The 19,834-nt window shown below is 43.0% G+C and overlaps 1 protein-coding gene across 4 annotated transcripts in view; it reads right to left on the bottom strand.

The window, feature by feature from the left end:
* Tmem65 (transmembrane protein 65) overlaps positions 1-2,503 on the bottom strand; it is a 49,975-nt gene extending 47,472 nt beyond the window's left edge. For all 4 annotated transcript variants that reach the window (XM_047563399.1, XM_047563407.1, XM_047563417.1 and 1 more), the window contains exon 1: positions 2,069-2,503. In XM_047563399.1, the coding sequence (XP_047419355.1) occupies positions 2,069-2,360 (292 nt within the window). In that variant the 5' untranslated portion in view covers positions 2,361-2,503. The remainder of the gene's footprint in view (positions 1-2,068) is intronic.
* Positions 2,504-19,834: the final 17,331 nt, after the last annotated feature.

The following is a 19,834-nucleotide window of genomic DNA, read 5'->3' as shown; positions in this document are numbered from 1 at the left end:
GATGATTCTAGTTATCTCCATAATTACTACATGTCTTGATACTGAAAACAATAAATGAACACCAAGACTACACTAAAAATTAAAGCAGTCGCATCTGTCACTTAATTCAAAAGGCAATAATTTAGTCAGTAACATAAGCAAATATAACTGATTTAACCTTTCAAGTTCTCCAGTTTATAAACAGAAGATAAGCATTAGACCACCATATCATTTCCTATATGCTTGCCTGTTTCTCCTGAACAAAAACAATTTGAATTACCAACTTCTTTCTCATATAACTGAACATAGTTAAGTCTAATTAATGCTAATGATCTCCACTGATTCAAGTTTTGGGATTCTTTCTAGAATATTTAAAACCATATTAAATTTGAAAATATTATCTTCATTGGAAAATGTAGCATTCCTATGATACTGCAGGCATGTGCAAAAACAATGAGATAAAATTTAGCCTGTCATTTTGTGGGACATGCTTTTTAATAACTGCCGTAAGACCATACTCATAAGGCACTTTAATCCTGCAACATGTTGACAATGCAGAATTTCCAAGAAATTTCTTAGAAAAGACAAAATGTGTATGCAAATAATCTTACCCATGAAGAAACATAATAAAAACTAACATTCTAATGTATGGCTGTCTATACTGTTTTCCAAGGAGCACGTTTTCAGAACCAAATACTTTAAAACCACATGCCAGGAGTATACACAGATTTTATAAGCTAATATTCAAACATTTCCTATATCATCTTGATTAACTATTTAACTAAATCGAGTGGATGTTACATTTTCCTGTAAAAACACCTTGGATAAACAATATCTGGAATCATCCAGTACTTTACATTGGTTCGCAATTCTACAAACTAAGTGTGGAAAAACTCCCAGCAAAAAAAAAAAAAAAAAAAAAAAAGTGGTTAAAAAGTACAATAAAAAGTTTCTGCAGTAATAAAGATAAGTCAGGCACACTGGTAAAAGATACATTTTGAAGTACCTCTAGCAATCAAATATCAAATGCCATGTTCCAAATCCGTGTGCTCTAAACTTAAGAATCTATGAAATGTTCATATGCCTATCAACTTCAGAAGGGAAAAAATTTACTTTTTTAAAACTTTCAAACATATCAGAATGTAACAGAAAATAACAGCAAGGTGCTGTGTATACAAGAGTATTCAAGTGGCAAAAGCATTTTAAGTCTGAGTCCATTTTGGCCCTTGGGTCCTTTCTCAGCTTTTTGATTGTCTGAACTTTTAGCCTTTTCACCTAGACTCAAATTCTGACCTACCACATGCTGCACTTGTTTTAAAAATATCCTATTTTAACATGTTTGCTTAAAAATAGCTTTGATTTCACCCTTCCAAAATACCTTTAGGCAGAAATCTGCTTTTTACTGTAGAGCTACAGATTTCCTCCCCCTCCTAAATACCTTATTTATGTCATTCAACTCTGGGGCAACAAAACCCGGAGTTAAACTTGAACCTGTCCAGGATTATAAATGTATATTTGCAGTTGCTGTTTGATTCATTCTTTCCATTTCCCAGAAACGTGCTTCCTTCGGCTGTCTACCTTGATGCATGTGGAAACAAGCAGCTGAGAGCATCACTGCCTTGGGAAGCTACACCCCCCTTTTGGGGGGCCGCCCATACATCTTTTTTGATAACCGTTCAAGAAAGTTTCTTCCTGCCTGTCGTTTGCAGCACTTTCTCGGGGCAGGCAGGGCATGCCACCTGCATGGGTGCACGTTCACAGGAAAGCAGAAAGGGCTTTGGGCAGGAGGGTTGGGGAGGGGTGGCACAGGGCAAATCAAAACAAAATCCCAACAGTATGCCTGGCATTATAGGCTGAAGCTCGGGATTCTGAGGCTGGGGAGGAACCAGCCAGGCTTGGCCCCAGCTGCCTGGCACCATCCGCGCCTGTCCTACCTGCCTCGGGGACACTCGGGAGGTGGAAAGTTCCCCCCCTTCGGCCATCCCAGGCGCGAGGCCAGGCGGGCCTGGGTGGCAGGCGGGAGGGGCGGGGGTGGGCTCCCGGGGAGGGAGGGCGCGGGCCCGGGCCCGTCCCCCACGCGCCCCCTTACCTTGGGCGATGGCAATGGACTCGAAGCGGTGCAGCTCCTTGAGCAGGCAGCTCCTCTCGGTGGAGTGCAGGCTGTAGATGAAGTCGCGCGCGCCCTGCGGCGTGTTCAGCGCCTCCATGGGCTCCTTCTTGGGGTGGGTGCCCAGACTCCGGGGGCCGCCGGGGGCCGCGAGCGCCAGCAGCCCCCGCCCACAGCAGCACCAGGACGGCGGGCGGGGCGCGGCGGCGGCTGCCGGGCCCGGTCTCAGGCTGCGCGCGGTCCGGCTCCTCAGCAGCGGCAGCAGCCGGGACATGGCGGGCTGAGGAGCGGGGACCCCCGCGGCAGTCCCGGAGGGCGACTTCTGACGAGGCTGGGTCGAGAGGAAGGAGCTGGCTCAGCCCGACCCCGCCCCGAGGTCCTCCTGACAGGCAGCCGAGGCGCTGGGCACCATGCACTCCGCGGGCCCGCGCGGCGGTCGCCTCCCTTGCCGTCCCCTCTTCCCTTCCAAAAGGCCCGCGACGGTTCCGGCCTCTCCGAAGAGAAAAACTTTCTCCGAGGCGGCCGGGCCCCGAGAGCTCCCGGAGCGGGCGGGCGGGCGGGTGGTGCGGGCGGGCGCCTCCCGGCTGAGGAGGAGCGGCGCGGGCGGGCGGGCTCGGCTAGTGTGTGTCTGTCACTCGGATCTTCTAGAGGGATGAGTCAGCCACGCACCGCCCTCTTCGGGCACCGCCCTCCTCTCCCGCCGGCTTTCCCACCCTCTTGCCTTCCCTGGTCCCCACTCTGTAGGGCTCCGGCACCCTCAAAGCAGCCGCGCTCTCAGGCCGCAGCCGCCGCGGCTACCCCTAGTGGTGGCATAAGGGGTAACAGGGCGGGGCGAAGCGAAAGGGGCAGGGCGTGGGCGGGGCCGCGCAGGCGCAGTGCGCAGGCGTGCTGGCCGTGCTGGCGGGGGCCCGGGGGAATGCGCACTCGCGTCCCTATCCTCTCGAAGCGTGAAGGTGGAAGAAGGGGGGAGCGTACCCTCTGTGCGGGCAGCCGCCACAGTTAAACCCACCACAGGGAAAAAGCCTTCGGGGTCCCTCGCCCAGCCGGGTTGTGCAGCTGCCACCCGGGCCACTCCGGCACCATCCTAAATGTGGCAGCATTTTGAGCGCTGCCACAGCGTGCGGCCCCGGCACTGGCCAGACCTAGCAGCTCGGCCTCTCGGAGCCTGGTGGGGTCACAGCGCCCTGCTCAGGCCTTTGGGAAATGAAGCGCCCGAGCCGCGCCCTTCGTCGGGTCAGCGCCCACCGCGGCCAGACGGCGGGGCGCTGATGCAATTGCCGAGTGCTCCCAAGAGAAGGCAAGGCCGGTTCTACCCGTTCCCAAGGAGGGTTTGAGGCTGGAGACCTTGAGGGGATGACGCTGTTTACTGGTCTGACGACAGCATGTTGCTTGATGACTGCTAATGCTGGAGCCCAAGGCAAGAATGTCACAGACCTTTTCTGGGTGGTTGATTGTGATTTTTCCCTCCCTCCTTGCCAGAACGGAAAGAATTCAGTGATTCTCCATGATTTCCACGTGTCCTAGGCAACTTCAAGGCCTGTTTCAAAGGGTCTCTTGCTCCATGGAGCTTTGCCTTATCTCTTCCTAAGGGAGAAAGAAGATCGCTTCTAATGATACTTAGGCACCCTGTCTTAGAGAATAAATCCACTTAGACAATAAATCTACTCAAGTGTAATATAGATCTAAATCCCATCCTTATCCACTGCTGCTTCCAGCCCTGATGTATAGTAGATGTGCTATAAATATGTAAGTGCAATACAGCCAGCCTTTATCTGGGGCTCCTAATCTGTGAATTCAAACAACCTCAGATAAAAAATATTTGGAAAAAAAATGCATCTGCACTAAGCATGTATATAGACTTTTATTCTAGTCATTTCCTCAACAATACAGCATAACTATTTACACATTATATTTGGTATTATATGGAATCTAGAGGTGACCTAAAGTATGTAGGACAGTTCAGTCACCTGTATTTTAACAACCTCTTCAGGTAAAACTTTTACACACTAAAGTATGAGAACCGCTGAAAACCATGCAAAGCAATTTTTTAAATTTCACCTTCATGATGTAATAATGATAATTATGAATGTACTTTATGGAAAAGGAAGGCTTTTTGAGTGCAAGAACTCTGTCTTTGAAATCCCCTCTCCATGTTTACTGGATCTTCTGCTGTTATTTTTGTCTCAGGTACCTGAGATTATCACCTCATCCAGCCTAAAAATACCCCTTATGCCTAAGAGATTCTGATTCATTGGACTTGGGTTGAGGACTGGGGAGTGAGGCTTGAAAAAGCTTCTCTTTGAGAACTCGTTCCCAGTAATCTGTAGGACAGCGGGTTAGGGTGTGGACTCCAGAGACAGATTGCTGAAAATTTGATTGCTGGATCAACCATTTCCAACCTATATGTTAATAGTAGATTGTTAACAATAGTAATTCCCAATGAATGAATGAATTATATCTGTTGTTATCTACATTCTTGTGTAGTCCATTTCCACACTGTCAACTTCTGTCAATTTATTTGACCAATAAATGAGACATCATAAACCGGATCTGATAAGCATGTGCTTACTCTAATGCCTTTGTTGTATTATTCAAGAATTTTCCATTCTGTTGTAAAGCAATGAGAAAAATTAAAATGTAGAAGCAAGTCATTTATAAAATGTTATATCTAGAATAAGTGAATATGTGTTGAACATAGATAAAAAGCATGGAGCAAAAGAGAGTGCTGCTTTACAGAAAGGGGTGGAAAGGTGAGTGAACTTTAATTATTAAGAAGGCACAGATCACACTACCTCTAAATCGACAGTGTCATCCCTAAACTGGATACCTACTGGTGATACCCACTGTAGCCCCACTATGGCCTCATGTAATCTCTGCTCAAGCAAAGCAGATAGGCTGGCATGGTAGCACGTGCCTATAATCCCAGCAGCTCAGGAGGCTAAGGCAGGAGGATCACAAGTTCAAAGCCATCCCCAGCAGCTTATCGAGGACCTAAGCAACTCAACAAGACCCTGTCTCTAAATAAAATACAAAAAGGGATTGGGCATGTGGCTCAGTGGTTAAGTGTCCCTGAGTACCAGGAAAAAAAAAAAAAAAAAAAAAAAAGCAGATAAACAGTTGCGCTATCAGTTAATGGTCAGCTACAGTAGTTATAGCCAGACACACTTGCTCACCTCTTCCACAGAATAGATGTATTTTGGGTCCAGGCCCCTTCAATCTGCTGAACCCCCTTGCCCACTCTCCAGAGGCAAAAACCCAGCTTGCTGGAAGCCCAGAGAAGAACAAGACATATGATCTCTTCATAAAACAGAATTTAGGTACTACAGTCTTTCAACTTGTCCTGAACTTGACAATCTGCCCTTTTTCTTACAAATTGGTTGGTGAACTCTTCTGATTACTATTACTGCTCTGAACACACTACAACAAAACTTTGTGGATTAAATAAACAATTTATTTTGCTCATGATTTTGTGGCTCAGTAATCTGGGAAGGGCTTTTTGGGGCAGTTATTTATTGAAGTTTCTCATGTAGTGGCAATCGGATGTCAACCAAACATTCCACTGGGCAGGATGTGTATAATGGCTCACTTGTGTGGCTGACAGTTGATATGAGCTGACTGGAAATGCAAAGCACCTTCACATAGCCCCTTTAGCATAGCAAATTTCTCACCTGACAGCTGGTTTCTCCCAGGAGTGAGTTGTAAAGAACCAGGCTCATGGCCTTTTCTGACCTATCCTTGGAAATCGCACAGCATTCTTTCCATTATATTCTATTGCCTACAAAGGAAGCCACTAAGGTCAGCCTAGCCTCAAGGAAAGAGTATATAGTCCCACCTCTCAATGGGAACAATGCCAAAGAATGTGAAGGCATGTTTTAAAATTACTGCATAGATAATACTATTCAAGTATCTTAATTAGATCTATATGCCTATCTGTTCCGTGGCCTCTGGGACAACCAGTCTGTTGGTACAGTTAGAAGATGCCATTGCATCAAGGTGATTTTCCACATGATATTTGCCCTCTTGGAATCCAGTTGCCATATAGCGAAGTCTGAAGCGTCCTGATGGAAAGACCACTTGGAGGAGGAGGCCCCAGCCAACAGCTTTGCCAGACATATGCATGAGGTCATCTTAAACCATCCACTTCCAATCAAGCCTTAAATGATAGCACTGCATTAACTCTAGACCCAGGCTGCCTGGATTGGAGTCCTTACACTACCATTTATTAGTTATCCAACCTTGGGTCAATAAATCATTCTTTCTGTGGTTGCTCAGATGTTTGATAGGGATCAGAACGTGTTACTCAGTTTTCTAATCTGTTAAATGGAGATCCAGGCATCTATTTTATAGGCTCATAGTGAAGTCAGTGAGCAAAACATTCCAAATAGTACCTGACACATAGTAAGTGCTCAATAAACATCAATAATGATATAATTCCCAAAGACCTGTCAAACCTATGCTTTGCCCCTAATTTGAGAAATACCTACCTAGTTATTGGATGTGGACTGAATCATCTATCTACTTCTAAACACCTGAATACTCTAAGTAAGAATAAAGGGAGGAGATAGGAACGGGGAGGATTTGAGGCTCTTTATGGTACTGTGAAGAAGTAAAGGATAAGGCAGGCCTAGATGTGGGTGGGAAGAGGAGGTTCTGACTAAATATGAAGGTGCTGAAGAGGACTGCTAGCAGCTGGAGAAGGTTCCAGAAGTGGAAGAGGGAGGAAAAGAGGGAGGGCCCAGAAGGTGAGCTTGGCCTGGATTCAGCCCCACGGTGCTCTTCACGATTAAAAATGGCATCATCATGCTTCCGTTAATAATCACGTGAGGAGGACGTCACGAAGAACTGCTGCTGAATAATCATTGCATGGCAGGCTGCAGCAAATCGCCCCTCAGCAGAGTTCCCTGCATCCCTGCTGCCGGGCACAAGGCTATTTACTGTCTACCACTTACGATGCCTTTGCTGTAAAACTGATGGTTCATTTACTTAGTGGAACCTTTCATCGTATCTTCTGAACTTTCAGTTTCCTCATTGCACCTCGCACTCAGTAAGTTCTTACCTCACTATGTCTGGCCCAGAAGGCCCCCGATCAGTTAGAATTGTGGTGAATAAATTGCTGCTTCACAATGAAAATGATGAAATTTTGTTATAGAAATTAAAGAAGATTTCAGTAATTGGAAGGAAATAGGAAAACTCAATTGTATAAGATGTCAATTCTCCACAAATATATTAGTCAGCATTCTCTGGAGAAATGGAACAGGATATATAGAAAGATTTACTGTGAGGAATTGACTCATGTGATTATGGAGCCTGAGAAATCCCACTATCTGCTGTTTGCAAGCTGGAAGCCCTCAAAAGCCATTGGCATCATTCCAAGCCCAAGTTCAAAGTTCCTGAGAATCAGGAATGATGTGCCCAGTTAAACTGACACATTAAAATTAGCCATCATTCCAAAATAATCTATAAAGTCAGGGCAATCCTAATCAAAGCAGCTGGGTTTGAGTGTCTGGAAATTGTCAAACCGATACTAAAATTCATATTGAGATGCCAACAGATGGAGCATATCAGAAATATATGCATCTACTAGCTGTATCAATTTGGACAAGTTGCTTATCACTCTAAGCTGTGGTTACTTGGGTTGTTTGGTGTTTCTCAAAATCTATCCCACATGAGGATTTCCTCGACATCAATCATTCAGTACTTCCTCTCATCACCTATGGGGGACTATGTTTCTAAAGATTAATCTGCATGTTGGGCAATAAGTAGTATATCATTGAAGTAAGATGAAAATGCAAGAAATGGGTCACCAACTGGAGCTCAAATCTCTCATGATCCATTTCATACCTCAAGGCTCACATTTCTTTGCCTATAAATATGCCTATATACAAGACTGTGACTGTCCCACAACCAACATAAAAAGCACACATTCACACAAGGACACACACAGGCACACAAACATAACTACCTTCCTGACTTTTTTTGTACCAGGAACTGAACCCAGAGATGTTGAAACAGGGTCTCATTAAGTTGCCATGGGCCTCGCTAAGTTACTGACGCTGACCTTGAACTTGGAATTCTCCTGCCTCAGCCTCCTGAGTTGTGTTGTTGGGATTACAAGTGAGCACCTCTACACCCAGCCCTCCCTGACTCTTTCAGACAATATTTTGTAACTTTTTCCCCCATCCATTCTGCCCTTTGAGTTTGGAGCTGGGGAGGGATTTTGATCAAGGTAAATATAAACAAGAAGGCTATGAAATGCCTTCTCTTCAAATTTTAAACTCAAAGTCTTAGGCTTCCAAATATTTAGACACATGTAAGAACATTTTTGAAAAATGATCCTTTCTTTTGCCCCAGGAGAAAGGTCAAAAGAAGGATTCTGAATGTTTCTGCTTGTTCTGGAAGGAAAATAAGATACCAATTCAGATTTCTCTGAACAGCTTTTCAAAGAGACTTATCAAATCATCTCCTAACATGTATCTGAATTCCACCTATTGATGCTCACTCTGTCACAGTCATCAAGCAAGTACTGGGAGTACAAAAATTAAAAGATATTTTGTTTAGGGTCAAATTTTCTATTTCAGGGCAAATATTGTTGATCCTCTGAATTTTTGCTATCCAACAGTATTCAATTCTCAGGGCCCCAAATTTGGAGAACGTACAGAGACCGACATGTTTTCCCTCTGTGTGATTGTCACTCTTTCCTCTTCTGCCGTGGTTAGATTCACAACCTGTGTTGAAACTGAAGTTCCACGAAATTGAAGAGACTTTGAATGGTGATCCAATACAGAAAAATAGCTGCCTGGTAAGTTGGCTCACTGACAACAGATTCTCTCTGCAAGAAATTAACTTTTTATGTTGTTGGATTTGTGTTTGGGATTGCTTGTTACTGCAGCTAAGCTTTACCTATTATGATTAATACGGGTACTGCAAGGTTCCATTTGTTACTTTTAAGTTGAATGCCTTCCTTCACTCCTGTCATATCCTTAACATAAAAGTCGACCTGTTTTGGCTTTGGGATATTTGTGCTGCCTGATTGAGGTATGGGAAGGCAGTGTCCTCTTTCCTCTGTCTGGTTTTTCAGCATTATATAAGTATGGAGCCACAGACATAGATTTGGGAGTAGACATTACTAAGGAAGGGTTCAATCCTTGCAAGTGGGTGACATCGCCTGTGGAGAATGTGTAAATAGAAGCAAAAGAGAGCTTAAGAGAAGACCTGGGAAATAACATTTAAAGGATACGTAGCAGTTTCTTTATCCATTCATCAATTGAAGGACATCTAGGTTGGTTCCACAATCTGGCTATGGTGAATTGAGCACCTATGAACATTGATGTGGCTGTATCTCTGTAGTATACTGATTTTAAGTCCTTTGTGTATAGGCCAAGGAGTGGGATAGCTGGGTCAAATGGTGGTTCCAGTCCAAGCTTTCTGAGGAATCTCCATACTGCTGTCCAGAGTGATTGCACTAATTTGCAACCCCACCAGCAATGTATGAGTGTACCTTTTTCCTCACATCCTCGCCAACACGTATTGTTGCTTGTGTTCTTGATAATCGCCATTCTAATTGGGGTGAGATGGAATCTTAGGGTAGTTTTGACTTGCATTTCTCTTATTATTAGAGATGTTGAACATTTTTTCATATATCTGTTGATTGTTTGTACATCTTCTTCTGTGAAGTGTTTTTTCATTTCTTTAGCCCATTTGTTGATTGGATTATTTGTATTCTTGGTGTAGAGTTTTTTGAGTTCTTTATATGTTCTGGAAATTAGTGCTCTATCTGAAGTATGAGTGGCAAAGATATTCTCCCACTCTATAGGCTCTCTCTTCACATTGCTGATAGTTTCCTTTGCTGAGAGAAAGCTTTTTAGTTTGAATCTATCCCAGTTATTGATTCTTGCTTTTATTTCTTGTGCTATGGGAGTCCTGTTAAGGAAGTCTGATCCTAAGCCAGCAAGTTGAAGATTTGGACCTACTTTTTCTTCTATAAGATGCAGGGCCTCCGGTCTGATTCCAAGGTCCTTAATCCATTTTGAGTTGAGTTTTGTGCAGGGTGAGAGATAGGGGTTTAATTTCATTCTGTTGCATATGGTTTTCCAGTTTTCCCAGCACCATTTGTTGAAGAGGCTATCTTTTCTCCATTGCATATTTTTGGCACCTTTGTCTAGTATGAGAAAATTGTATTTATTTGGGTTTGTGTCCATGTCCTCTATTCTGTACCATTGATCTACCTGTCTATTTTGGTACCAATACCTTGCCATTTTTGTTACTATTGCTTTGTAGTAGAGTTGAAGATCTGGTATTGTGATACCCCCTGCTTCTCTCTTTCTGCTGAGGATTGCTTTAGCTATTCTGGGTTTCTTATTCTTCCAGATGAATTTCATAATTGCTTGCTCTATTTCTGAAAGGTACATCATTGGGATTTTAATTGGAATTGCATTGAATGTGTATAGCACTTTTGGTAGTATGGCCATTTTGACAATACTAATTCTTCCTATTCAAGAACATGGGAGATCTTTCCATTTTCTAAGGTTTTCTTTAGTTTCTTTCTTTAGTGTTCTGTAGTTCTCATTGTAGAGGTCTTTCACCTCTTTTGTGAGATTGATTCCCAAGCATTTTATTTTTACAATGGAATATTACTCGGCCATAAAGAATGATAAAATTATGACATTTGCAGGCAAATGGATGAAATTGGAGAATATCGTGCTAAGTGAGATAAGCCAATCTCAAAAAACCAAAGGACGAATGATCTCGCTGATAAGCAGATGATGACATATAATGGGGGGTTGGAGGGGTTAGCGTTAGGGTTAGGGTTAGGGTTAGGTTTAGGGTTAGGGTTAGGGAGGGGGGCAAGAATGGAGGAAGGAAGGACTGTATAGAGGGAAAAGAGGGGTGGGTGGGGTGGGGGGGGAGGGGGAAAAATGGCAGAATGAATCAAACAACATTGCCCTGTGTAAATTTATGATTACAGGAATGGTATGCCTTTACTCCATGTACAGAGAATCAAAATGTATCCCATTTGTTTACAATAAAAAAAAAAAAGGATACACTGAAGAAGAAAGAACCAGAGAAAGAATGTTAGACGATACAGCAAGAGGGAAAAAAATACTATGGCCACAGAAGCCAAGGATGATAAAGTTTCTAGAACGAATGGTGTAAAGTTTCAAGTGAGTCAACAAAATTGAGTAAGAACAAGAAAATTCTCATTGCATGGTGGGTTGGACACATATAATTATAGCCATTTTGTAATAAAAGCATAGCGTATATGGGTTTTAAAAAGTCTCACAAACATGAGTTAATGGGAAAACACACAACAGCAACACAGGAATACAGATGGGAGGCAGGTAAGGAAGTGGTAACTAAGCTGGTGAAGCACACACACACACACACACACACGCACAAGATTCGGAGGCACCAGGGACCTCTAAAAGTGGAGATATAATTGCATTAAAAACAAAATAATTAATTAAAAATGTTTGAAAGGAGCAGTAATAAACCCATGCAGGTGGGGAGATTGCCCCTTCCTCACCCCAGCAGAACCTACCAGTTTACTAACAGAGAGACACCAGGAACACCTGAGGGCAAAGGAGACACACAAAAGCAAGCAGGTAAGCGGAAGTCACTCACCGACTGATGAATCCCTTCTTCCTCTTCCCTGCTGTGCTCCAAGAACACTGGTAGCCATGACACTGAAGGGTTCCTTTCTAAATATCCATTTAACAGAGTTCGGCTGAAAGACCCTCCATCCCCCTGTCCAAGGAAGATCACGCGAAGACACTGGCTGCAAAAGCAAGAGGCTATTTATTGGTACACAGGTGCCTGCGGGTGCTCAGTAAAACCTCAGCTGGAGCTTCGGTGAACTGGCACACCGGGCTTTTGGGGTACAGGTTTTTATAGGGTAAAGGGGCAGGTTTCGCGCGCGCGGTAAGCAACAGGTATCTTATTGGCTATTTTGAATCCCGCACATGGGTCACCTAAAGGGTAAGGTCGTTTTTCGTACTATGTTCCTGGAAATTTTTGCTTGACACCTTTATGGTTCCTGCTTATCAGTTCCTGTTGTTCAGAGATGGTCTGTGCTTCCCCAACCGCCCTGTTCTTTCTCAACCTGTTTATCAGTTTGACAACCTCCGGGTAAGTCGTGCAACCTTCCCAGGGGATGTTGGGGTGGAGTGACCTAGGTTATGGGTTTAAGACATAGAGCTGGGGCCTTTCACGGCCAGACCCCACCAGGCCCACCAGTGAACCAGCCCTACCAGTCAGTTTCCAAACAGCTTTTTGTTGCTCACTCTTGAAGACGAAATGGGCCAAGAGCCTAAAATCACTAGTTAATTGAAGCAAGCCTTCAAGATGGAAAGACAAATCCAAGACAGTCACTGTGTTTTTTGTTTTGTTTTGTTTTTTGAAGTAGCCTTGAGGACATAGGGAGCAAATTAAGACTTCTAAATATGCATAACATTGACATTCTTTTCTGGATAAGAATAGACACTGAATCCATAACAGAAATGGAAGTCTATGAAAGTAGGAACATCTAGAAAACAAAAAATATTTTTCACAAATTAAAAATGTGACCATTGGGGCTGGGGAGATAGCTCAGTTGGTAGAGTGCTTGCCTTGCATGCACAAGGCCCTGGGTTCGATCCCCAGCACCAAAAAAAAAAAAAAAAAAAAAAAAAAAAAAAAAAAAAAAAAAATGTGACCATCAATGAAAAAACATAATGAAAAGGCTGAAAGATAATTTTGAAGAAAATTTCCTTTAAAAGTTGATTACAGAAAATGTAAGAAATACAAAATAAATGATAAAATTAGAGAATCAATCCAGGAGGCAAGAAGACACAAAAGGGGCTGAAGTTCTAGCACATGCGCTCTTTGACACTCCCCCCGCCCTTCATCTCTGAAATGAAGACCAATAAACACAGCCGAAAGCCAAAGGGTTCATTCATAAACCCATTTATATAGTCCATACAGGGAAGTCTCCCTCACAGAAAGCAAGGAGATGGGCAGAGATAACCCAAGGGACAGATAGAAGATATCCAGCACAGCAAGAAAAGAAAGGGGAAGGAAGGGAAAATAATAGGCATAATTCTATTATTTGCCTGGAAGTTGTTGAAGAGTTGAAAATAATTGCTCTTGTGAGGTGAAAACTGGAAAGTTGATGTTTTTTGATATTATAAACTCTGTAGAACTGTTTGATTTGATAATTAAATACAACTTTGATTTTCAAAAATTGAATGATTGTACAATGGGAAAATCATCAATGATCTTTTGCCATGAAATTTCAGTTGAGCAGTAGGAGCTGAGGTCAGATTGCAGTGGGTAAGAAGAGCAGCTGAAGGCTGGGGATGTGGCTCAGAGGCAGAGCACACGCTTAACATACCCGAGGCCCTGGGTTCAATCCCCAACACCACAAAATAAAGAAGAGCAGCTGAGATGAGTGGCAGATGAATTCAATAAGACAGTCAAATTCTGTTAATCAAATGACTGAGTAACATCTTTTAAAACTAAACTATTTAGACAGAGCAAAGGTATTGATGCATATGATTTGTGTTTTAATGAGTTCTTCATATATGATCCTAATTCAGGCCCACGTGCATAATCTATGTGTCTAGTAAATAAATGCAGTTTTAGGATTTGTAGCATTTTAATTGTTAAAATGATCTCTATTATTTCTAAACTTATCTCCCAAAATATCATCAGCCTCTGACATCTGTTCCCCCCTGCTGTATTTCCTTTATTTTTCTTCCAAACTCAAAGTTTGGACCCTCCTTGACCCCCTCTTTCATCTCTAACATGCCCTTGACACATGCTATACATTCTGTTAAATATACCTGTTAAAAGATTTTAAGTTTTTATTTCCTCCTTTTCACTCTGACTGTCCTTGAAAGAAATTAATGGTCAGGATTTGTTGAGTGAACTGCCACTGTGGTCTGACTACCTACTATGCCTCTAAACTACATACCCAGCAGCTCCACTCTGTGATGAATGGACTTCTTGATCTGATTGGAAGCGCTTTTCCAGCCTCCTCTCTCTTTACTTCCTCTTTCTTGAGCCAGACACCCCTTCCTCAGCACGCACTCTCCAGTATCAGCTCTTCAGACCCACGCTCACATCACCTTCTCTGTTTGCAACACCACTGTCCTTGGCTTCTCTACCTGCCCAATCTTTCCCAATCTTCAGGGGCAGCTCAAAGGCCTTCTCATTCCAAGGTGGCTCCTGGAGAAACTTTCCAGGAGTAGGTGACTTTTGCTAAAGCTCCTTCCCACTCTCTCTGAACCTGCTTTTTGCATTCCAGTAGCCAGGGCACCTTATTATAAACAGCTTAAGGATGCTTCCCTATCCAACTCACCTTTTCTTTCCCTGAGAAGCTAGCAGCATATCCTGCACATAAACACTTTCCATATATTTGTTGAATTTTTAAATCATGTGACCAATCAATATTTGATTTTATGACATACTGTCATTTGGAAGGCAAAAGACAGCAGTAATCTTAGGGAACTGTCATGATATTAAGACCATCTAACTCTGCCCCAGATCTCAGCAAGATAAGAAAATATTATATAATTGTTAAGGGGAAATTAGAGGGTAAGGGGGATGAAAATTGCTATTAAAATTGAGAACCTACAACCCAATATTGTATCTGTGGTATAAATAAAGGATAGGCGCAGAAGCATTAGAATTAGATCAAAATGGGCTAAAAATCTTTCCTTTATCCCTTGCAAGTTGCATATTCTTAGACCAATTAACTTCTTGAAGCCTCAGTTTCCTTCCTGTCATAATTTGGACAATAAAGGTACCTACCTGCCAAAGCCATTCATATACTAAGGAGATAATATATATGAAGAGTGTTGGATAATGCCTGAATTGCATCATACACATTCAATAAACAATAACTTCTCTTTCATTATTAGAGGTGGGACCTGTTATTAGACAGTTGCCCGAAATACTAGCTTAAGAATCAGAGCTAGGGAGTGCTTATTATTTTTTATAAAAAATGGCTGTTTGGGAAAAGGTTCATGTCTTGACCACAGACAGAGAGCAATTGTAGAATCTCAAACTAAATGTAGAATGTGGCTAAATGAAGGTAAGCTGGCTTCATCACCTTCAACTTCATCACCTTCTCACACCCAATCAAGACCCCCATTTCCTGATCCTATCACCTTGAGAGTCTCTGTTCCACCTCTGAAAAGCCCATCAAAGGCTCAAATTTATTAGGGGTTCAGGAAAGGGGGAGCTCTGCTTTCTCCCTCCAACACGCCTAAGTTACTAGCAAGTTAGATGATTAAGTCTGCTGATCCATTTCACAGTAATAGCTAACCATTATTTAGTATTCAGGGCATGACAGATACCATGCTCGAGGTACTTTGCATAATTCATCTCATATAATCCTCTTAGGGTTTGCAAAGTAGCTTTTGTTATCTCCAGTTTATAGATAATAATGGTGATGATTATAGCTTACCATTATTGTGTGCTTATCATAGCAGGTACTATGCTCAGTCCCTAATATAAATTACCCCCTCTTTATCTTCATTTATAACCTAAACAGGTTGGAATTATTTTTTAATCTCCATTTTTTGATGAGAAACTAGAGGTGCACACAGGTTAACTAACTTGCTCAAGGTCACATCGCTAATAAATGAACAGAATTCAAACCTTTAGTCCCTGTGGCTCCAGAGTTCATATTTTTCCCCCTCAAAAGCCCAACCAAATTCAGGTGCAGACATTGACCGAAAAGCTGGGAGACATAGTTTCCGTGACCTTGTCTTTGTATGAGTTTCAAGGTATTTCAAATTCAAAAGACCATTTTTCCTTTTAAAAGCTCCAGTGGCAACATCTCTCAATAACTTTTCTGTCGCCTGACTAGCTTCATACTTAAAACTTGATTAAGCTCCGGTTTGGATTTCCCCTTATTGTTGCCCTTTTTAACTATTCCAAATGATTTTTTTTTTCATGTAACATTGTCCCTCAGGTTTTAGAAAATATTTTTTTAGGAAAAAAATTAAATAAGATAATATACCAAATAGAGGTTTCATTAAGATCAACCAAAACACAGTAAGTGTTAGAAAGGACTGAAGTGTTTCCATCTTGTTAGCCTGTGACTGTCTGCCTGGGCCCCGCCTCTGGTTCTGGGTGCGCTCATCTCCTGGCTCCGTGACCTGCTGCACCTCCAGTGAGCTTTCCTTCTCCCTCTCCCCAGCCACTCACCCTCATGGCCATATAGGGTCAGGTCACCAAATCATTTGAACCCCTTCAGTTTCGACCACAGTACTCCACTCTGACCATCTGATCTTCTCACCCCTCGAGATCACTTATTCTTAGTCCTTAGCACCTATCATTTCTTTCCCTATCATGACCTCTAATCCACTGACAACCACTTTTTCTTTATCCCTCAGGCCTCTCCCTTCCCTTTGAACTCAGCTCAAATCCATGACCTCATAATTTCACCACTTTCAAACACTATTAATTTATTTGCCCTCCTCTCTCTTCCCATCCTATTTGTAAAATATCAGCTCTGGCTAAACTCAAATACCCACGGACTTGCTTCTGAGCAATAGATTATGGCTGGAGAACATCTCCATCTCTATTTCTATACACAATTTCCGTACCCCTCCGGGCCTTCTCTCCTTTCACAACAGCCTGATACCAGAAGCTCCCTCTTTCAATCTTGTCTGCTCAGGAGATCCCGCCTAGAATTAACCCTGTTTCTTGCTTCTTCAAGATCTCTCTACTGAATAGTCCCATAAGTATAAAATCATTTTCCCTCGTATTCCGTCTTTAAAAAAAAATCTCATACAGTTAAAGTCTCACTTTTCTGTTTCTCTTCGGGGCAAAACCTCTAGGGAAAGGTTTAATATCAGCATTTCCACTTCCTTCTTTCCCATTCCTCTTTAACCCTCTGAATTGGGCTTCCACCCCAACCTCTCTCCAAACGGTTATTATCAGATTGTTAGTGAGGCTACGAGGCTAAGATGGCTAATTTTACCTGTCAACTCGACGCAGCTGAATTAAACCTCTGGCTCTCCGGACCTTTTGTCTTGCAGCCAGCATGTTGTGGGACTTGTCTCCACATGAGCCAGTTCCATAATAAATCTCCTCCCATTGGTTCTGTTTCTTTAGAGAATCCTGACTAATGCAGTTGCCAAACCCAGTATTGATTTATCTTTATGATTTTCCTCAAAGTCTCAAAAGTATGAGGTAGTAGTTCTCAAATAGTGAACTATTCCCTCATTCTGGAAACACTCTCTTTTGTTTGTTTGTTTGTTGACATCTGAGAAAATACTCTTCTAGATATCCTACCGTCTCATTGACTGCTCCTTCTCCCACGTCTTCTTTGAATGTTCCTCTGCATCATCCTGAGTTTGCAGACACCGATGCTCAGCCGTCTTCTCTCTCTACTTTCACCTTAGGTGATTCTGTTCAACCCCATAGCTATAGAAATCCTTTCTGTGCTAATGACTACCGAATCTCCATCTCCAGACTGTGTCCAGATTCACATCTCTGGCTGTTTACTTGACATCTCCACTTGGATGTCCAATAAGCACTTCAAATATGACACCGGCAAAGGTCTCCTGATTCTACCCCAGTCGTCCAGCCCTAGGTTAGTGGTACTAACATTCCCTTAAGTTCTTGGTCAAAATCCCAGAGGTGAACTGTCCTAGAACAGGTCAGCCAACAGAGATGGAAAACAGGTTAGTAATTGCGAAGGAGTACTGGGTTGAATAATGCCCCCTCCAAAAGATATGGCCATATCCTAACCCCAGGAATCCATGACTATGGATTGGAGACAGGGAATTTGAAGATGCGATTAGGTTAAGGACCTGGCGATGAGGTAATCCTGCATTACCCAGGTGGGCCCTAGATCCAGTAACAAGTGTCCTCATCAGAGGTACTCCAGAGGAGACACAGGGAGAAGAGAAGGCGGCCATGAAAAGGTCGAAACAGAGATTAGGCCTATTTAACCACAAGTCAAGGAGTGAGTGGAACCCCCGGAAGCTGGAAGAGGCAAAGGAGGAATCTCCCCTGGAGGCTTCTGGGAGTGTGAGGCCCTGCTGACACCTCGTTTTCAGGCTCTGGCCTTCAAAACTGAGCGAACAGATTTCTGTTGTTTTAAGCCAAAAATGTGTGGTAATTTGTTATGGAAGCCCTAGGTTGGGAAGAGATGACTGCTAATAGGTAGAAGGTTTCTCTTTGAGGTGATAAAATGTTCTGAACTTAGATTACACTGATAGTGACACAAATCTTTAAATATACTAAAAGTCAACTGAATACTGCAAGAGTGAATTTTAAGGTATATAAAGTATATGTCAACAAAGCTATTAAAAATAAAACCTAGAGTTACCTTTTAAGTCACTCTTTTCTTTCTTCTCATATATAAATCCCCCAAGTCATTGAGCTCTCCTCCAGGACGTGTCTCAGTTCTGACCACTGCTGTGCTGCCGCCACCTTAGTCCACCAACATCATGTCCTGTCCACACAGTCCCAACAGCCTAACTGGTCTCTTTGCTTCCACTTGAGCCTCATTCAAACTTCTATTCCATAAAGAAGACAAAATAGGTATCCTGAAATACAAGCCAGACTCTGTCGCTGCCTTGTTCCTAGCTCCTGTTGCCTTCCTCTGCTTGGAACAAAATCCAAGCTCTTCACAAAGTCCTACTGGCTTTACGTGACCTCTCTGGCCCCCGTCCACACCAAGGCCCCATCTCCTCCCACGCTCCTCAGTCACACCTTGCTGCCATGCCCTCAGACTTTCTGTCTCAGGCCTTGCCCCCCGTTCCTGCCACTTCCCAGCAGCTGAGCTGTCTTCTTAACATCTTTTCTGATCACCTGCATGTCCCCTTCCACTTTACTCTCAATCATGTAATTTCATTTCTTAATAGCAATTTTCATCATCAGAATTATCTTGTTTATGTATTGGTATATTTTATGGACTCTTTCCTCCTACTGAGATGTAAGCATTTTGAGAGCGGGAATCTTCTCTGTCTTGCTCACCACTAAATCCCCACTCCTACAGCAGTGCCTGACAAGGAGATGCTCAACAAATACCACACACATGAATGAATGAAGGATGCCAGTACAAAACACAGCCTTCTTTCCTTGAAGAAGTTTGTAGTCCATTAGAAGTATGAGATCTAATTGCCTAGCTATAAAAGATAGGACTGGAATGTGAGACAGAATATAAACTTCCAATGTGCAAATAGAACAGTCAGAACAAACCCAATGGCCGTCCCACAGTGAGACGCTCCCAGGGAATACAGTTTGTCTGGAGACTACACTTTTTTGCCATCTGGAATGATCAAAGGGAATAGTGAAGCCCCCGAGTTGTACAGTTGCTCATGACCTTTGATGACATTTGCTGAGGTGGATAAGCAATTTCAGAGAGCTGTGACTTCTCAGGCAGTATCCCCAGACCAGTTTCCATTCATTCACAACACGTGTTCCCCCATCCTGTTGTTTTTGGCTTTAAGGTTCCAGTCTGTGAAGCACAGGTTCAGTGTGTGCCTCTGACCTAGCACTTTGGGCCTTTGCAGCATGTTGGAATGTTTTCTGAATTGGCCCAGCCCTCACTACAAAGGTGACTGTCTTCCCAACTCTGACCTCCCAGGCAACCCCCCAACAATGACAACACACACGCGCGCGCGCACACACACACACACACACACACACACACACACACATTTCCCCCGAGTTCACTCTCCACAACAGGGGAATTCAGACAATTGGCATCATGATAAACCAAGATGTGGTATAATAGAAAATAGC

The sequence above is a fragment of the Sciurus carolinensis genome, chromosome 1, assembly GCF_902686445.1.
Source record: "Sciurus carolinensis chromosome 1, mSciCar1.2, whole genome shotgun sequence".
Taxonomy (NCBI): Eukaryota; Metazoa; Chordata; class Mammalia; order Rodentia; family Sciuridae; genus Sciurus; species Sciurus carolinensis.
This window is presented reverse-complemented; position numbering and strand designations above follow the sequence as displayed.